Raw genomic sequence first — 12,454 nt, 5'->3', positions numbered from 1 at the left:
ATCCTGAAGTTGTATGGAAGAACCTTGTGTAGAGCAATATGCTGTTAAATCATCTGTCAACAATATTTTTCTTTGCCACCAACGTCCCTGTAAAGATTGCAGAGATAAGCCACTTTCCATGACAACAGATTCAACGTTTTCAGAATGCACAAACTAAACACACAAACTAAATGTCATAATACTGTGATACTGTGATACTATTTTGATGTAATAAAGAAAACTACAGAAATGACTGGTTCAGTACCTTTTGTAAGATTTTTATTGAATGTGAGTGAAAACATTTAAAATTAATGAAATAATAAGGACCTATTAAAATAACATACAATAACTGAACTGACTTGCAGTGCATTAAGAACCTAATAACCTTCTCCAAACTTTTTTTCCCCAAGACACACGCAGTATACTCTCCGCCAAAATCACATACAATCCTGTGAACCAAATTAAACTTGAAGAACCTATTCGGTCAACAAAGACTCTTAGGATACACAAATGAACAGTATAACTTTAAGACAACTTCAAAGTACTGTTAAATAGGTTTAAAGGAATTTGATATTTTAAAAGCAGTGACAACAATTAATAACATCTAGTTCCAAGTCTTTAATCCTGTGTTTAAATTCACCAAAGGACATCAGATTACTGGTATAAAAGCAGACAAAAGGAATACAAAATGTTTCTTGAGTGGCATCTGCCCCTATTCTACTAATTGGTTAGATTCAAAATTAATATAATCTAATCACAAACATTATCTTTGCCTACTCTCTTAGTACTTTATAATTCATAATTAAATGTTAATTTGTTTGTATTGTAGTAAATGTAAATCACATTAGTTACAGTACTTAATAATTATAGGTTTGGGTTTTTAGGTTTTTTATTTTATTTATTTATTTATGTCATTATTAAAGAATCACTCATGTTAGATTTCAATATAGAATTTGAAATACTTAAAAATCATGAGAAGACTTGAACTCAAATTCATCCTCAGCACTGCTCCTTTCAATACAGTTGTATGTACTTTACCACCTGTTGTAAACCTTGCATCTTACCAGTAGACAGTGGAAAACTCTATCTGCACAGTTTGGATCAACCTGTAAGGTAGTTTGTGGATGTCTACTGAGTGCACCACTTTGTGTTGGGCTGTTTGTTTTATTAACCTTTTTTATGAAAAGCAAAAAGTATGTGTCAGAAGTGGGATTCGAACCCACGCCTCCATTCGGAGACCAGAAGTCCCGGCTCTACGGAAGGAGTTTATCCTTGAGTCTGGCGCCTTAGACCACTCGGCCATCCTGACACGGTGCTTTAAATGGTTGTCAGTTGGATTTTAATTTATAACAATCCAAATTCACACATTTAATATTTATATGGGTTGTATTTGTAAAAGGAATTGTTAACTCGTAATTGCTTTGTGTACGGGTTTAATTTTACTAACAGCTGACCGTTAACTCGCAGTCTCATACTTTTAACGTTTAGTCGGCGCACGCGCACCCTGGCAATCGTAACTTCCGCTGTGTCTACGTGCGGCGGACATATTAGCGTACTCTTCCGTTCTTCAAGGGTATCTGAAGGCACCAGGTTAGACAACATGTACCGGTTTGCTAAAGCTGCAGTCAACATCACCGGTAAGGAAACGGCTTTTTCATATATATGTGTTTGTTGTCTGTTTGCATGCAGGCCAGGAGACAGTTTTATATCCGTCTACTAACGTTAATACCGGCCTTTCTTTGGTAGATGACCGCGATCGGCGTGCTAACGTCAACAGCCCACTGCTAGCTTGCTAACATTAGCAATGTCGCGAAACGTCTTAAAATACTGTTAAGTGTGTAATTAAATGCCTTCAGTTCTCTTCCGTAAATTAAAATATTTCGTTTTTTTAGTTTTGAGTTAAACTATTACTCGAAGTAGCCATTGTCCGACACACTGACCTGTATAACCTAAGATAATAATGAGCTATGTTAGCTAACGCATTTGTAATGTTGATTTCCCTTTCGAGTAGTTATGGAAATAAGCTTTTAGTAATTAAAACAAAATATAGTCTACACTGAACTGTCTAAATTATATCCATGAAGTTGGAATGCCTGATAAAGAAAGGGCAAATAAGAAGTATTTTCATCTAGATAACGTTAGCTAATTCAGAAATCATTCCGAACCTAAACACATTTTGTTCATCTCACACAACACATTCTGGTGGTGTTATAGATCATATTTTCTCCCCTGAACGTTTTTGGTGCATTTACAATACGTGGCTCAGTTTAAAAATGATCAAACAAGGCCACCCTTTTGACTTGAACCGAATGTATTTTATCTAATATATTATGGTACGTTTTAGTAAGAATGTATTTCTAAATTATGAGTTCCTGTCACTGCTCTTCTAACTGCACCCTGAATTGTGCCTATTTTACGAATGTATTTATACTCTGTTTCATAGAAGCCTTAGTTATTTAGTCTCTATAAAGTGAACTACAAAAAGCCATAAACAGCAAAGTTATAAAGAACAAAAGTTAGTGATAGTGCAGTATATAAATGCCAGTCATTACAATGAAGAAAGTGTTTTGTTGTCGTCCAGGTCAGGCCGCAAGGCAGGTGAGGCATGGATCCACCTCCCCTGAGAACTTCCACAGCAAGTATGGCAACGGTCTGATGGTCGGTGGAGGCGTTTTCTGCACAGCTGTGTGGGCATACGTAAGTAGTGCTGTACTGTTAGGCCGCAATACATTAATTTATAAGTATGACCTGAACAGACAGCTTGCACACAATGTGTAGTACATAAAGCATCATGAGTGCAAAATGGCATATTTTTAAGTTGTGGCAAATGAATGGTACACATACCTCCAGGGGGAAATTACTAATAAACATTAAGGCATATTATTGGATGTAGATCAATACAACTTCCACACTAATCAAAACCTACTTACCAAATAGATCAGTGAGAATGAAAACGGAGCTTGAAATATGACATGCTTTATCAGCCACAAAATCCTCAACCAGAAAAACTTTGCCTCTGGACCCAGCGTGCATAAATTACAATCAAAAGAAAGTATATATTTTATTTATTCATAAGGGACAGTGTACAGTAAAACAAACATTTCCATTTGATGCACTGTACCAGATTATAGCTTCAAGCTTATTTGCATCTGCAAAACATACACAGTGCAGTGTCAGATATATTAATATACTGAAGCAAGTAGTACAAATGCAGAAATATTGTTGAATAGCAAAGCCAACTCCAGCTCTCTTTCCCCAAAAGTGTTCTTTGTTATACCTTAACAAACATATTGTGTGAGCGGAGTGTTTGATTAAATGTTTGTTTTTCCTCATTCTGTAGCACCATCACACACACACTGTTTACAAAAAGATTTTTGTTAGGACACTTTAACCTGAACACATATGCTAACCACTGGAAGGCCTGAATATGTTCAGAGGTGTTTGAATCTTGGTTAAAGAGTTTGTGTATTAGCTGTCCTTCATGTGTAGACTTTGACTGTCTTTGTTGTCTTTCTTCTGTTTGACATTGCATTTCATAGTTGAATCTCTGTGCAAGAACAAGTTCTTAAAGACTCTTTAATTTTGTGAAGAAACCTGTTGTCACTCAGAAAGCACATAAAGATCCTAAAGAGTGTGGCATTGCATTCCAAAAATAGTTTACTTTCTGTGTGCAGGTGCTCACTCAGACAGGCATCACCTGGAATCTGTCACCAATTGGAAAGGTCATGCCCAAAGAGTGGAGAGAGGCCGAGGAGTGAAGAGCCACCATGACGGACCTGCATCCCACCTAATAAACCTTCTGGTTGTACAGATGAATAATGAATATCTGCGTGTTCAGACAGTGAATGCCTATGTTTATTCCAACATGTTACTATGTCCAATTAAATTAAGTGATTCTACTGATCATTGTTTCTTCTTTTTAGTTGAGTTCTCTGCATACAGTAGATACCATTTATCTTTCACAGCTGTCACAGTCGAAGGGTAAATTCTCCCATCACAGTAAGATCATTGAAACTGAAGTGCTATCTACCTATGTTTACCATCCCTGAATGAGTGATAGATTGCACTTTACCATATTTTTGTTAGTACACAATTCACTAAAAGTCACTGCCTGGGTTCACATTGTCCACCTTGTTTAGATGGTTGAAGCACATTCACATCACTTGGGAAAACCCTTGTGGCCAAAGAGCAAAAATCGGGAGTGGATGGAGTATTCCATATGAATCTGGAGAGTAAAGTTAAGTCAAATGTAGAGGGGTACAAAGTATAATATTTGCCTATGAATTAAGAGCGCGTACACGTTCAAGGATTTTTTTTTTTTATTGCTCAATGTACTTGGGAATAAACATTACGGCTAAGGACAACAAAGCTGAACAAATAAAGGTAAAATAATAGACATGTACATGAGAGCGACCCTGCGATGGACTGCCGACCTGTACGGGGTGTGGATAAGCGGCTGACGATGGATGGATGTACATAAGAGCAAACATGTCTATTTTCACAAGTCAAGTGTTTCTGTGAGTTATCCACAATACAAGTAGTATAAATCATGAATATATAAACATGGTGCGGCTGATCATGTACAGAGTATACATGTCCATATATACAATGTGCGTGGTTTATATGACCAGTGGCAGTGCATGATATGTACATGTTAAAATGGTACATTTTAAATGGTAACTGTGTAACTAAATATCATCTATAATTGAAGTAGGTGAATGTTATGACACTGATTGTTCATCAGTGTGATGTTCCATGGGAATAAACTGCAGTAAAGTTGCTTTGGCATACAGTGTTCTTTAGTGCCTACCAGAGGGAAGAAGTTGAGTTTAAGGGTTAGAGGAGCAGTAGCAGAAAATATTCCTTCATATATCATTTTTATGAGAATACGTATATTCAAATAACGTTTCGCACAAAAAAACACCTTGCAAGTTGCAAAGACTGTCAGTGCAATCAATATATAAATAACTATCATTATTTAAAAATATATATATATAAGTCAGTAAAGTGCAAGTACTGTAGCTCAAAATTGTATTTAGACCAGTAGTTGAGTAAATGTCCTTTTCACTATCAATGAAGTTGTCAGGAGAGCAAGGTGTTTGCGTCAGAGAACGGACAGCAACAGTACCCAATCAGCAGCGGGGGCGTGCTTCGCCCCGCCCCGCCGCTTCCTCCGCGCTGCTTTAAGGTCACCGCAGTCATTCGGTAGCTAGCCATCCGACGGAAGCGGAGGAGATCCCCAGCAAGGATAGACCCAGCGAAACAAGCAACATGTCTCTGTCTAACAAGCTCACCCTGGACAAGGTGGACGTCAAGGGGAAGCGGGTCATTATGAGGTGAGCGTTTATAATATCACGTAGCTGAAGCGGTAATCGGAAACGGAATTATTTAGCGGTAACTAGCTAACGTTATTTTAAGGGGGTGTTCTTGTCGGGACACCTAACGACTCTATCCTCCCGGTGGTAACAAACTTGCTCAGCACTGTCACGGTGTTAACGTGAAGACAGTGAAGTGATGGTTAACGGTGTGTGAGTCGGTTCAGGCCGTTGGACAGACGACAGGAAGTGAACTTGTCACGTTTTCCATCCATGTCATACGTGCCTGTGAGGAGATGCTGCATGGATGCAACCGACTGCACCCGAGATGTAGTCAGAGTCAATCCCTTAAATTAAAATTCATCAACATCTCCCGCAATAATCAAACGTTTTATGTTGTAACAATTAAATGTTATACATTTGAGAGACGCTAATTTAGGAAGTCATCTGGTCACCAAGTGATGTCATCAAATAACGTTAGTCTGAGCAGCAGCTAAAAGCTCCAAGGTAATCGTTTAATGTCAATAAATGGACAAAATTAGGAAACATGTTGTAACAGTTATTGCTAATCAGTTGATTTTTTACATTAATAAGTTATTAATTTAATCTATTAAACGACAGAAAATAGTGATAAACGCATGTCACCAGTTCCCAGAGTGCAATTTGACATCTTTTTATTCCTTGTTTTGTCAGACTAACAGTCTTAAACCCCCCCCCCCAAGACAGTAATTTTTTAAATTTAGATAAAACAGAAAGAAGCAAAAAATCCTGACAGTGGAGAAGCTGGAGTCAGAAAATGGACGGTGGTGTTGCTTGAAAAAATGCCCCAAACAACTAACCAATTTTCTTTCAATGTACAACTGATTAACTGCTGTTTCAGCAATAGTTGTAATCCTCACATCATTCTTACTTTGTAAACCACTTTAACAATTAATAAGTGGTTATTTGTCCTAAGAGGAATTGATTAATTTAGTTTTAACTGGCTAATCAAGCTGATTTAGTGCCTTGCTCTACCCTCCACTTGCAGGACACTCCTCCATAGGTTTTAATCCCTTCCTATCTTGTGCATGTACAATCTCTTTAGCTGGTAGGATGTCCTGCAGCCTGGCTGAACAGCACCTAAAGTAGTTTTTCAATAATAAAAAGGTGCCTTTCTCCTTATCTGAAATGCAGCACTGCTATTTTATTTTAGTAAAGTGATTATTTGCCGTTTACTTGCTGGATATTTCTACAGACTGTGATGAAAGTGCAGTTGAAACTGACACCCTCTGAGGAAATGTCAGTGAGCCATATTGGTTTGCTCAGCTTGGTGACAGGCCGCATAGGACAAGGTTCACCGGCGGCAGTAGCCCTCAGCTCGCACTGCTCAGTGTTAAAAGGTCAAATTCACTTTATGTTAGTCTCTGTGCAGTCAAACGGTGTGCTGCACTGAGACAATTAAGATGAAAAGTTAGCTCATTTCACACCCGCGGCCTGTCCTAGCATGCTGTGTATGTGTGTTATGAACTTCAAGCTCTAGACAGAGTGCAGGGAAGGCACTGTGTGAGCTGCTGCTGGTCTAGAATTTAAAAAGAGAGAAGGCGGGACACTCCTGCAGTGCCTGACAGAAATCTGTTCAGCAGCCAAGTCCAGCGGAGGCCAGGATCTGAACTCTTAGAGGCATCACACATGGTCACACTGTAATACGTCAGTTACAGTTGTACAACGACAGAAATATTCTCATTGCTGATCATCACTGAAAAATGGTGCCATTTGTGTGAAGCCCAGACAAATGTATGAAGGTTTGAAAGCCCTCCACTAGCCATCTTAGCCAACAGCTGTGGCTAGTTTGCCATTAGCTAACCTGTACTGCAAAATGCTGCACTTCTTTGGCTTTGCCCATCAATGTTTAACTCACTCATGGACCTTATTTCTGCCTCTGAGAAACGCCTGAGTCCAGTTTGTGTTTGTTTAAACGATGGATCAAAACCTTCAGTGATATGCACATCCACCCTCGAGCAACACATGGAGCGGGAAACTACTGCAGCTGTTAAATGATGTCTGTGAACGGGGCTGTTGAGCCTCTGAATTGCTGACTGTTGGGTTTTAGGTTAAGACAGCGGATTGCTGTTATTATGGCAGAGTGTGTGTGCCTACTCAGAGGAGGGAGGTGGTTATGTAACGGCGTGGAGTACGAGGGATGCAGCGTGTTCTCGTGAGCGTGCATCGCTGCATGCCTGGATGTGCAACCAGCTCAGTGGGCAGAGCAATGCACTAATGCTGCCAGTGAAGAGGCATTTTTGGATGAAAGCCTCCATCTAATGGCTGCGCCTGAACATGTCAGTGTTGATTGTCTTTTGTGCTGCTGCCCAATAATCAGAGGTACCACAATGCAATGCAGCGACAAAACAGGTTGTTTGTTGCAGAGAAATAAACAGAAACTAATATGTTAAATGCTCCTTGAATATTAAAGGTTGGTCAACTCAGTACACTTCATTGTTGTGCAGATTTCATTGTGTAAAAACTTCTTTGATCCATTTCTCCCAGTAAAAAAAGGCCTCTTTCCATCTTGGGATTATGCCACATGGAAAATCGCTTAAAGGAGCTTATTGTGTTTTAGTAAATAGAACTGCAACTAACAGTAGTTTTCACTGACGTTTATTATTTTCAATTAATTGATTAGTAGTTTGATCAGATGGTGAAAAATGTTTCAGTGTTTCCCAAAGCTCAAGATGACGTCCTCAAACGTCCTTTTGTCCACAACCCAAAGATATTCAGGTCAGTCTCACAAGAGCAAAGAAAACAAATATTCACATTTTAAGAAGCTGAAATAACTTCTTTTTTTTTTTTTTTTTTTGTTTTTAAATGATCAAAATAGTTGACGACTAATGTAATGGTCAATAATTAATCGTTGCAGCTCTACCAATAAACTATGAGAACATTAATAAATCATCAACATATCTCAAAATGAATTCATACATCGGACACGCACACAATTCTGTTTATGCTACGTATTAGTTTATATTCATAAACATATTCGCCTGTAAGGTCTACACATACAATCTGCAGATGTTATGACACATTTTGTCAAAAAATCCTCACTCTACGCTGATGGTGTTAGACTACATGCTTAATTCACAGCTGAAGACCACCAGACAAGTGAGGTGTGGAAAAGGGAAATATGGGAAATGACAATCACTAAAACATCCGTAATGCACTGATTTTTATTAATCTGTTTGTGGTAATTCAGTTTTTTTTTTATCTTACAGGGTTGACTTCAATGTTCCAATGAAGGATAAGCAGATCACAAACAACCAGAGGTAACGTGCATCCAGTTTCTGAAGCGTCTTTTCTGTTCTTACAGTTTAATAACAAATCATTCATTTCTTAAATAAAAAAAAAAAACTTCAGCTCTTGAAGGTTAAAGCAAAAAGATGTACTTTTATTCTTTCACAAAATAAAAAAGGAACATCATGTCTTATAAATTAGACAAAAGGTGACAGGATAGGTTTTCTGAATGTTTGTTTGTTGATTTTCAGGGTCAAGGCAGCAGTTCCCAGCATCCAACACTGCCTGGACAACGGTGCTAAATCTGTTGTGCTGATGAGCCATCTGGGCCGTCCTGATGGAAACCCCATGCCTGAGAAATACTCCCTGGAGCCCGTCGTTGCCGAGCTCAAGACCCTGCTGGGGAGGTTAGTTGGTGGTCTTAATGACTTGTACAACTTAAAACGGGAAAAACTGTTTTAACAATATATTTTGTTGATTTACACAAAACAAAGTCATGATAAAAAGCCTATTTAACCAAACTGGGAAAAACAATCTAAACATACTGGTCCTCACTGGTCCCCTGTGTCTCTGCAGGGATGTCGCCTTCCTGAAGGACTGTGTGGGTCCAGAGGTGGAAGCTGCCTGCGCTGACCCCGCCACCGGATCTGTCATCCTGCTGGAGAACCTCCGCTTCCATGTTGCCGAGGAGGGAAAGGGCAAGGATGCCTCTGGAAACAAGGTGAGTCTCCCAGTCAGCCTGCTCTGACTTGAGGTGGTGGTGGTTGTTGTTTTTGGAGGATCTGGTGCATCTTGTATTTGATGTCATGTTACCAGCAAGAGACCGCAATAAACACTTTCTGCTCGTTCCCTGTGAGTGTTGCAACTGATTCAGTCTCCGATCAATAAGTTATCATTCAAGTTTGGAATAATGGAACTGTAGCTTTTAGGTGGTTTTCCTGTCTGTGTTGGTTATGATTTGGGCTTTTTGACTTAACAACACTGTTGTTGGCAGCTTGGTCTCTCAATCATCCATCTCTGCGGAGAGGGTTGTTTCACAAGAGTTGTGTGTAGTTGTGGTTCTCAGTGTTGCCAGATTGGGCACTCTTCTCCGTTTTAGCACAGATCAACTAAAATGCCATCACTGTGTCCAGTGTTTGTCTCAACCACTCGACATGTAATGACAGGCGACTATTGACAAAACATAATCTCTTTGTGGTGAAAACCTTGTAAATGTTTCCATCTGTTCGTACAAGTTAAGACTTATCTGTTTGGTGTGATGTATTTCCAATATAGAAATATACAAGTGGTGGTTTGGGATGCCTAACTTGTAGCCCGAAAAAGGAAAAAGTATAGCCCTCTAATTAAACTGAAGACCAGAGGTTCTGAACACTTTGTTCCTTTTGTGCCTGTATTCAGCCACAGATCATAACGACAACGCTCTCAGGGATCAAACTCCTTAATGAGACAAACCCAATACTGTCCTCTGGTGATAAATGTGTTGTCAAGATGCAGACAAAGCTGCATTATTTATTTCGAAAAAAATATCATTACATGGGTCACCTGGAGGAAAATGCCCAGTCACTCGAGCTGCAGCGTCCCTCTGAAATAGCTGCGTCAGTCGGATGATGTCATGGTTAGGAGTGGTGCAAAGACTCCTGCTGTGTCACCTCACATTAGGAAACTGCTGTAGTGCACCATGTTTACTTAACATTTTATCTGTAAAATATGTATACTATGTGGGGCTCACAAATGGAACAATGTGCAGTGTCCATAGTGCAAACTGTACTTTTTCCTAAATATATCCTACAAAGCAAATCTCCCTCTTCAGTAGATGTGTAATTTAATATGATAAGGCGCTGTGCCTGTTAATGATGATGATTCACAAGTGTCTAAAATATTACTTTATTGCAGTCTATGTATGAAACTATTGAATGTGCCTTATCAGGAAATAGTGAAACATGTGTTGTCACTACATTTGCCCTCAAATACCCTAGACTGTCAAAAGAAGGGGCGTCAAGGTGTTAAAACAAAATGCATTGTTATCTTAAGACTTAAGATTTGTGTTTTAACAGCATGTTATCAGAAGGATATCTTTTATAATTGTGCCACAGCACCACATTAAAGCGTTGAGAAAACATTTCTATTTTTATCTGCTCATATGTCCTCAAGGATTCGGCTCAAACTGTTCAACCCATCTGCCACTTCGTCAGCTTTTTGACTCGTTGACTTTTACAAAGACTTGAGTGTTCATTATGCCTGAGATGCAGATGGTCTGGTATAACCTTAGATCCAGGCTCAGGACGGCACTCAGACACTGTATAGATGTTGAGCCCTGGGGCCTGCGGTGGATCAGCAGCTTTGACCTGCTGACATTTATCCAGAAGGTCAGCGGGTTGTCTTGGCTGGATGTGTTGCTTTTCCTGTCCTGGGAAGCCTGGTTGGTATGCGGTCTGAGTGGGTTGGTTTCTACTGTACTGTATCAGACAGGAACCTTATTTATTTTTAGTTCATTATCATTAGTGTTTCTCTCTGACAGAGTTGCTCCAGAGGCTGAAATAATCCCGCTAGTTGAGTCAGATATTTGTGAGTGGAGCAGTAAAGTCACAACGTGTGTCCTAAATCCCTATTAAGTATGAAAGACATTGTATAGTGGTGTTTTGGAAGTTCTCAAGGACAAAAGGGACTAGAGTACACAGAATAATTCACAACTTTTAATAGTGCCAACAGACACCGCTGTAAGAGCAGTAATCTGTCTTGTGGCTTGAAGGGGGAACTGGATGCAGCATTCGTCTGACATTTGAACGACACTGAAGATCTCTCTTGACCTTTTTCTGCCCTCCAGTCACACAGTAATGACCTTTGCCTGTTAAAGTGCAGCAGGAACCTGATCCACAATGGCTGACTGATCATACAGACACACATACTTGAATCGATGCAGGTTGTAAGCCGGAGACATTAACAGACGCTTCACTTTTTCCCGAAATTGTATTTTGCTCTGGTTAATTTCCACAAAGAAGATAAATCACTGTTCTCTCCTGAGATTAGTACAATTAGATCCTTGTGCATATTTTTGTTTTTGTGATCAATGGGGTCAGTTGTGGCTCCATGTAAGAATTATCCATAAAGTGGGATCATGATGAACAGAAATGGACTGTCTCTTCGTAGTGCTGTCGTGCACCATTCATTCTGTTACATCATTGTGTCTCATCATCCGGACGGTTCATAACACATTACTGCACAATAGGCCACATGCTGTTCTGAAAAATTTTACTTTTACCCTGGTGGCCAAGCTGATACAACAAAGCATTGTGTTTTTTTTTTTTTTTTTAACAGAAATGTGCAGCAGAACTGTGTTCTGTTTACAAACTTGTGGCAGCTGATTGGGTAACACATGAGACGCCCAACAAACGGAAGAAAATCGACTCAAGAAACCTTGAATCTCGTTGCGGAACGTTACACAATGTTGCAAAGAAACATGTCGTTCAATCCGAAAACATTGCAAACTGGTGCAAAACGTCTTCCAATTGAACAAACGGATCTGTGTGGCGCGACGGGGTGACTGTAATGTTCCACCAATTAAAACATGAAACAAACATAACTGCCACTTCCATCACGTTTCCCACATGGTTTTCCAAAGTTTGACTGCCACTCTTTTGAATTAAGTCTCCTCTCTACTACATTTTATTTATTATTTTTTAATGGCACGAGCTGCCGATTTTCTGGACATTCGGTTACATTTTGCTCTACATTCGGATTGAAACTTGACTAGTGTCACAAATCTACCTTTAATAATGTGTGTTTCTGGAGTGTGCCAGCACATATATTCAACTGGGCTGGTGCACACTGACCTCTGGCTGTTTTTCCACAAAAATAATAACTTGCTGCTCTTGTGATGGAGCCTTGCAAAGCCA

General features: G+C 39.5%; 2 protein-coding genes and 1 non-coding gene across 4 annotated transcripts in view; 2 read left to right on the top strand and 1 right to left on the bottom strand.

Annotated features, from left to right (window-relative positions):
* Positions 1-1,177: 1,177 nt before the first annotated feature.
* On the bottom strand, positions 1,178-1,288 carry trnal-caa. The gene is made up of 2 exons: positions 1,251-1,288; positions 1,178-1,223 (listed from the first exon to the last, which is right to left on the bottom strand). It is a non-coding gene; the product is annotated as a tRNA-Leu (tRNA).
* A 176-nt stretch (positions 1,289-1,464) lies between these two features.
* On the top strand, positions 1,465-3,882 carry LOC123963257 (cytochrome c oxidase subunit 7B, mitochondrial). The gene is made up of 3 exons (XM_046039963.1): positions 1,465-1,616; positions 2,561-2,676; positions 3,654-3,882. The coding sequence occupies exons 1-3, from the start codon at positions 1,580-1,582 to the stop codon at positions 3,735-3,737; spliced, it is 237 nt and encodes a 78-aa protein (XP_045895919.1). The 5' UTR covers positions 1,465-1,579; the 3' UTR covers positions 3,738-3,882.
* A 1,279-nt stretch (positions 3,883-5,161) lies between these two features.
* The window catches only part of pgk1 (phosphoglycerate kinase 1), a 16,506-nt gene continuing 9,213 nt past the window's right edge, over positions 5,162-12,454 (top strand). For both annotated transcript variants that reach the window (XM_046040241.1, XM_046040240.1), the window contains exons 1-4: positions 5,162-5,315; positions 8,543-8,593; positions 8,813-8,968; positions 9,138-9,282. In XM_046040241.1, the coding sequence (XP_045896197.1) occupies positions 5,251-5,315; positions 8,543-8,593; positions 8,813-8,968; positions 9,138-9,282 (417 nt within the window). In that variant the 5' untranslated portion in view covers positions 5,162-5,250. The remainder of the gene's footprint in view (positions 5,316-8,542; positions 8,594-8,812; positions 8,969-9,137; positions 9,283-12,454) is intronic.

Source organism: Micropterus dolomieu, linkage group LG23 (genome assembly GCF_021292245.1).
Source record: "Micropterus dolomieu isolate WLL.071019.BEF.003 ecotype Adirondacks linkage group LG23, ASM2129224v1, whole genome shotgun sequence".
NCBI classification, from domain to species: Eukaryota; Metazoa; Chordata; class Actinopteri; order Centrarchiformes; family Centrarchidae; genus Micropterus; species Micropterus dolomieu.
This window is presented reverse-complemented; position numbering and strand designations above follow the sequence as displayed.

What these genes read in the sequence shown, in the direction of transcription:
- LOC123963257 (XM_046039963.1), top strand. Translation starts at nt 1,580, where the DNA reads ATGTACCGGTTTGCTAAAGCTGCAGTCAACATCACCG. An exon ending in AGCTGCAGTCAACATCACCG is followed by an intron (nt 1,617 to 2,560) that starts GTAAGGAAACGG and finishes GTTGTCGTCCAG; the next exon opens with GTCAGGCCGCAAGGCAGGTG. An exon ending in GCACAGCTGTGTGGGCATAC is followed by an intron (nt 2,677 to 3,653) that starts GTAAGTAGTGCT and finishes TTCTGTGTGCAG; the next exon opens with GTGCTCACTCAGACAGGCAT.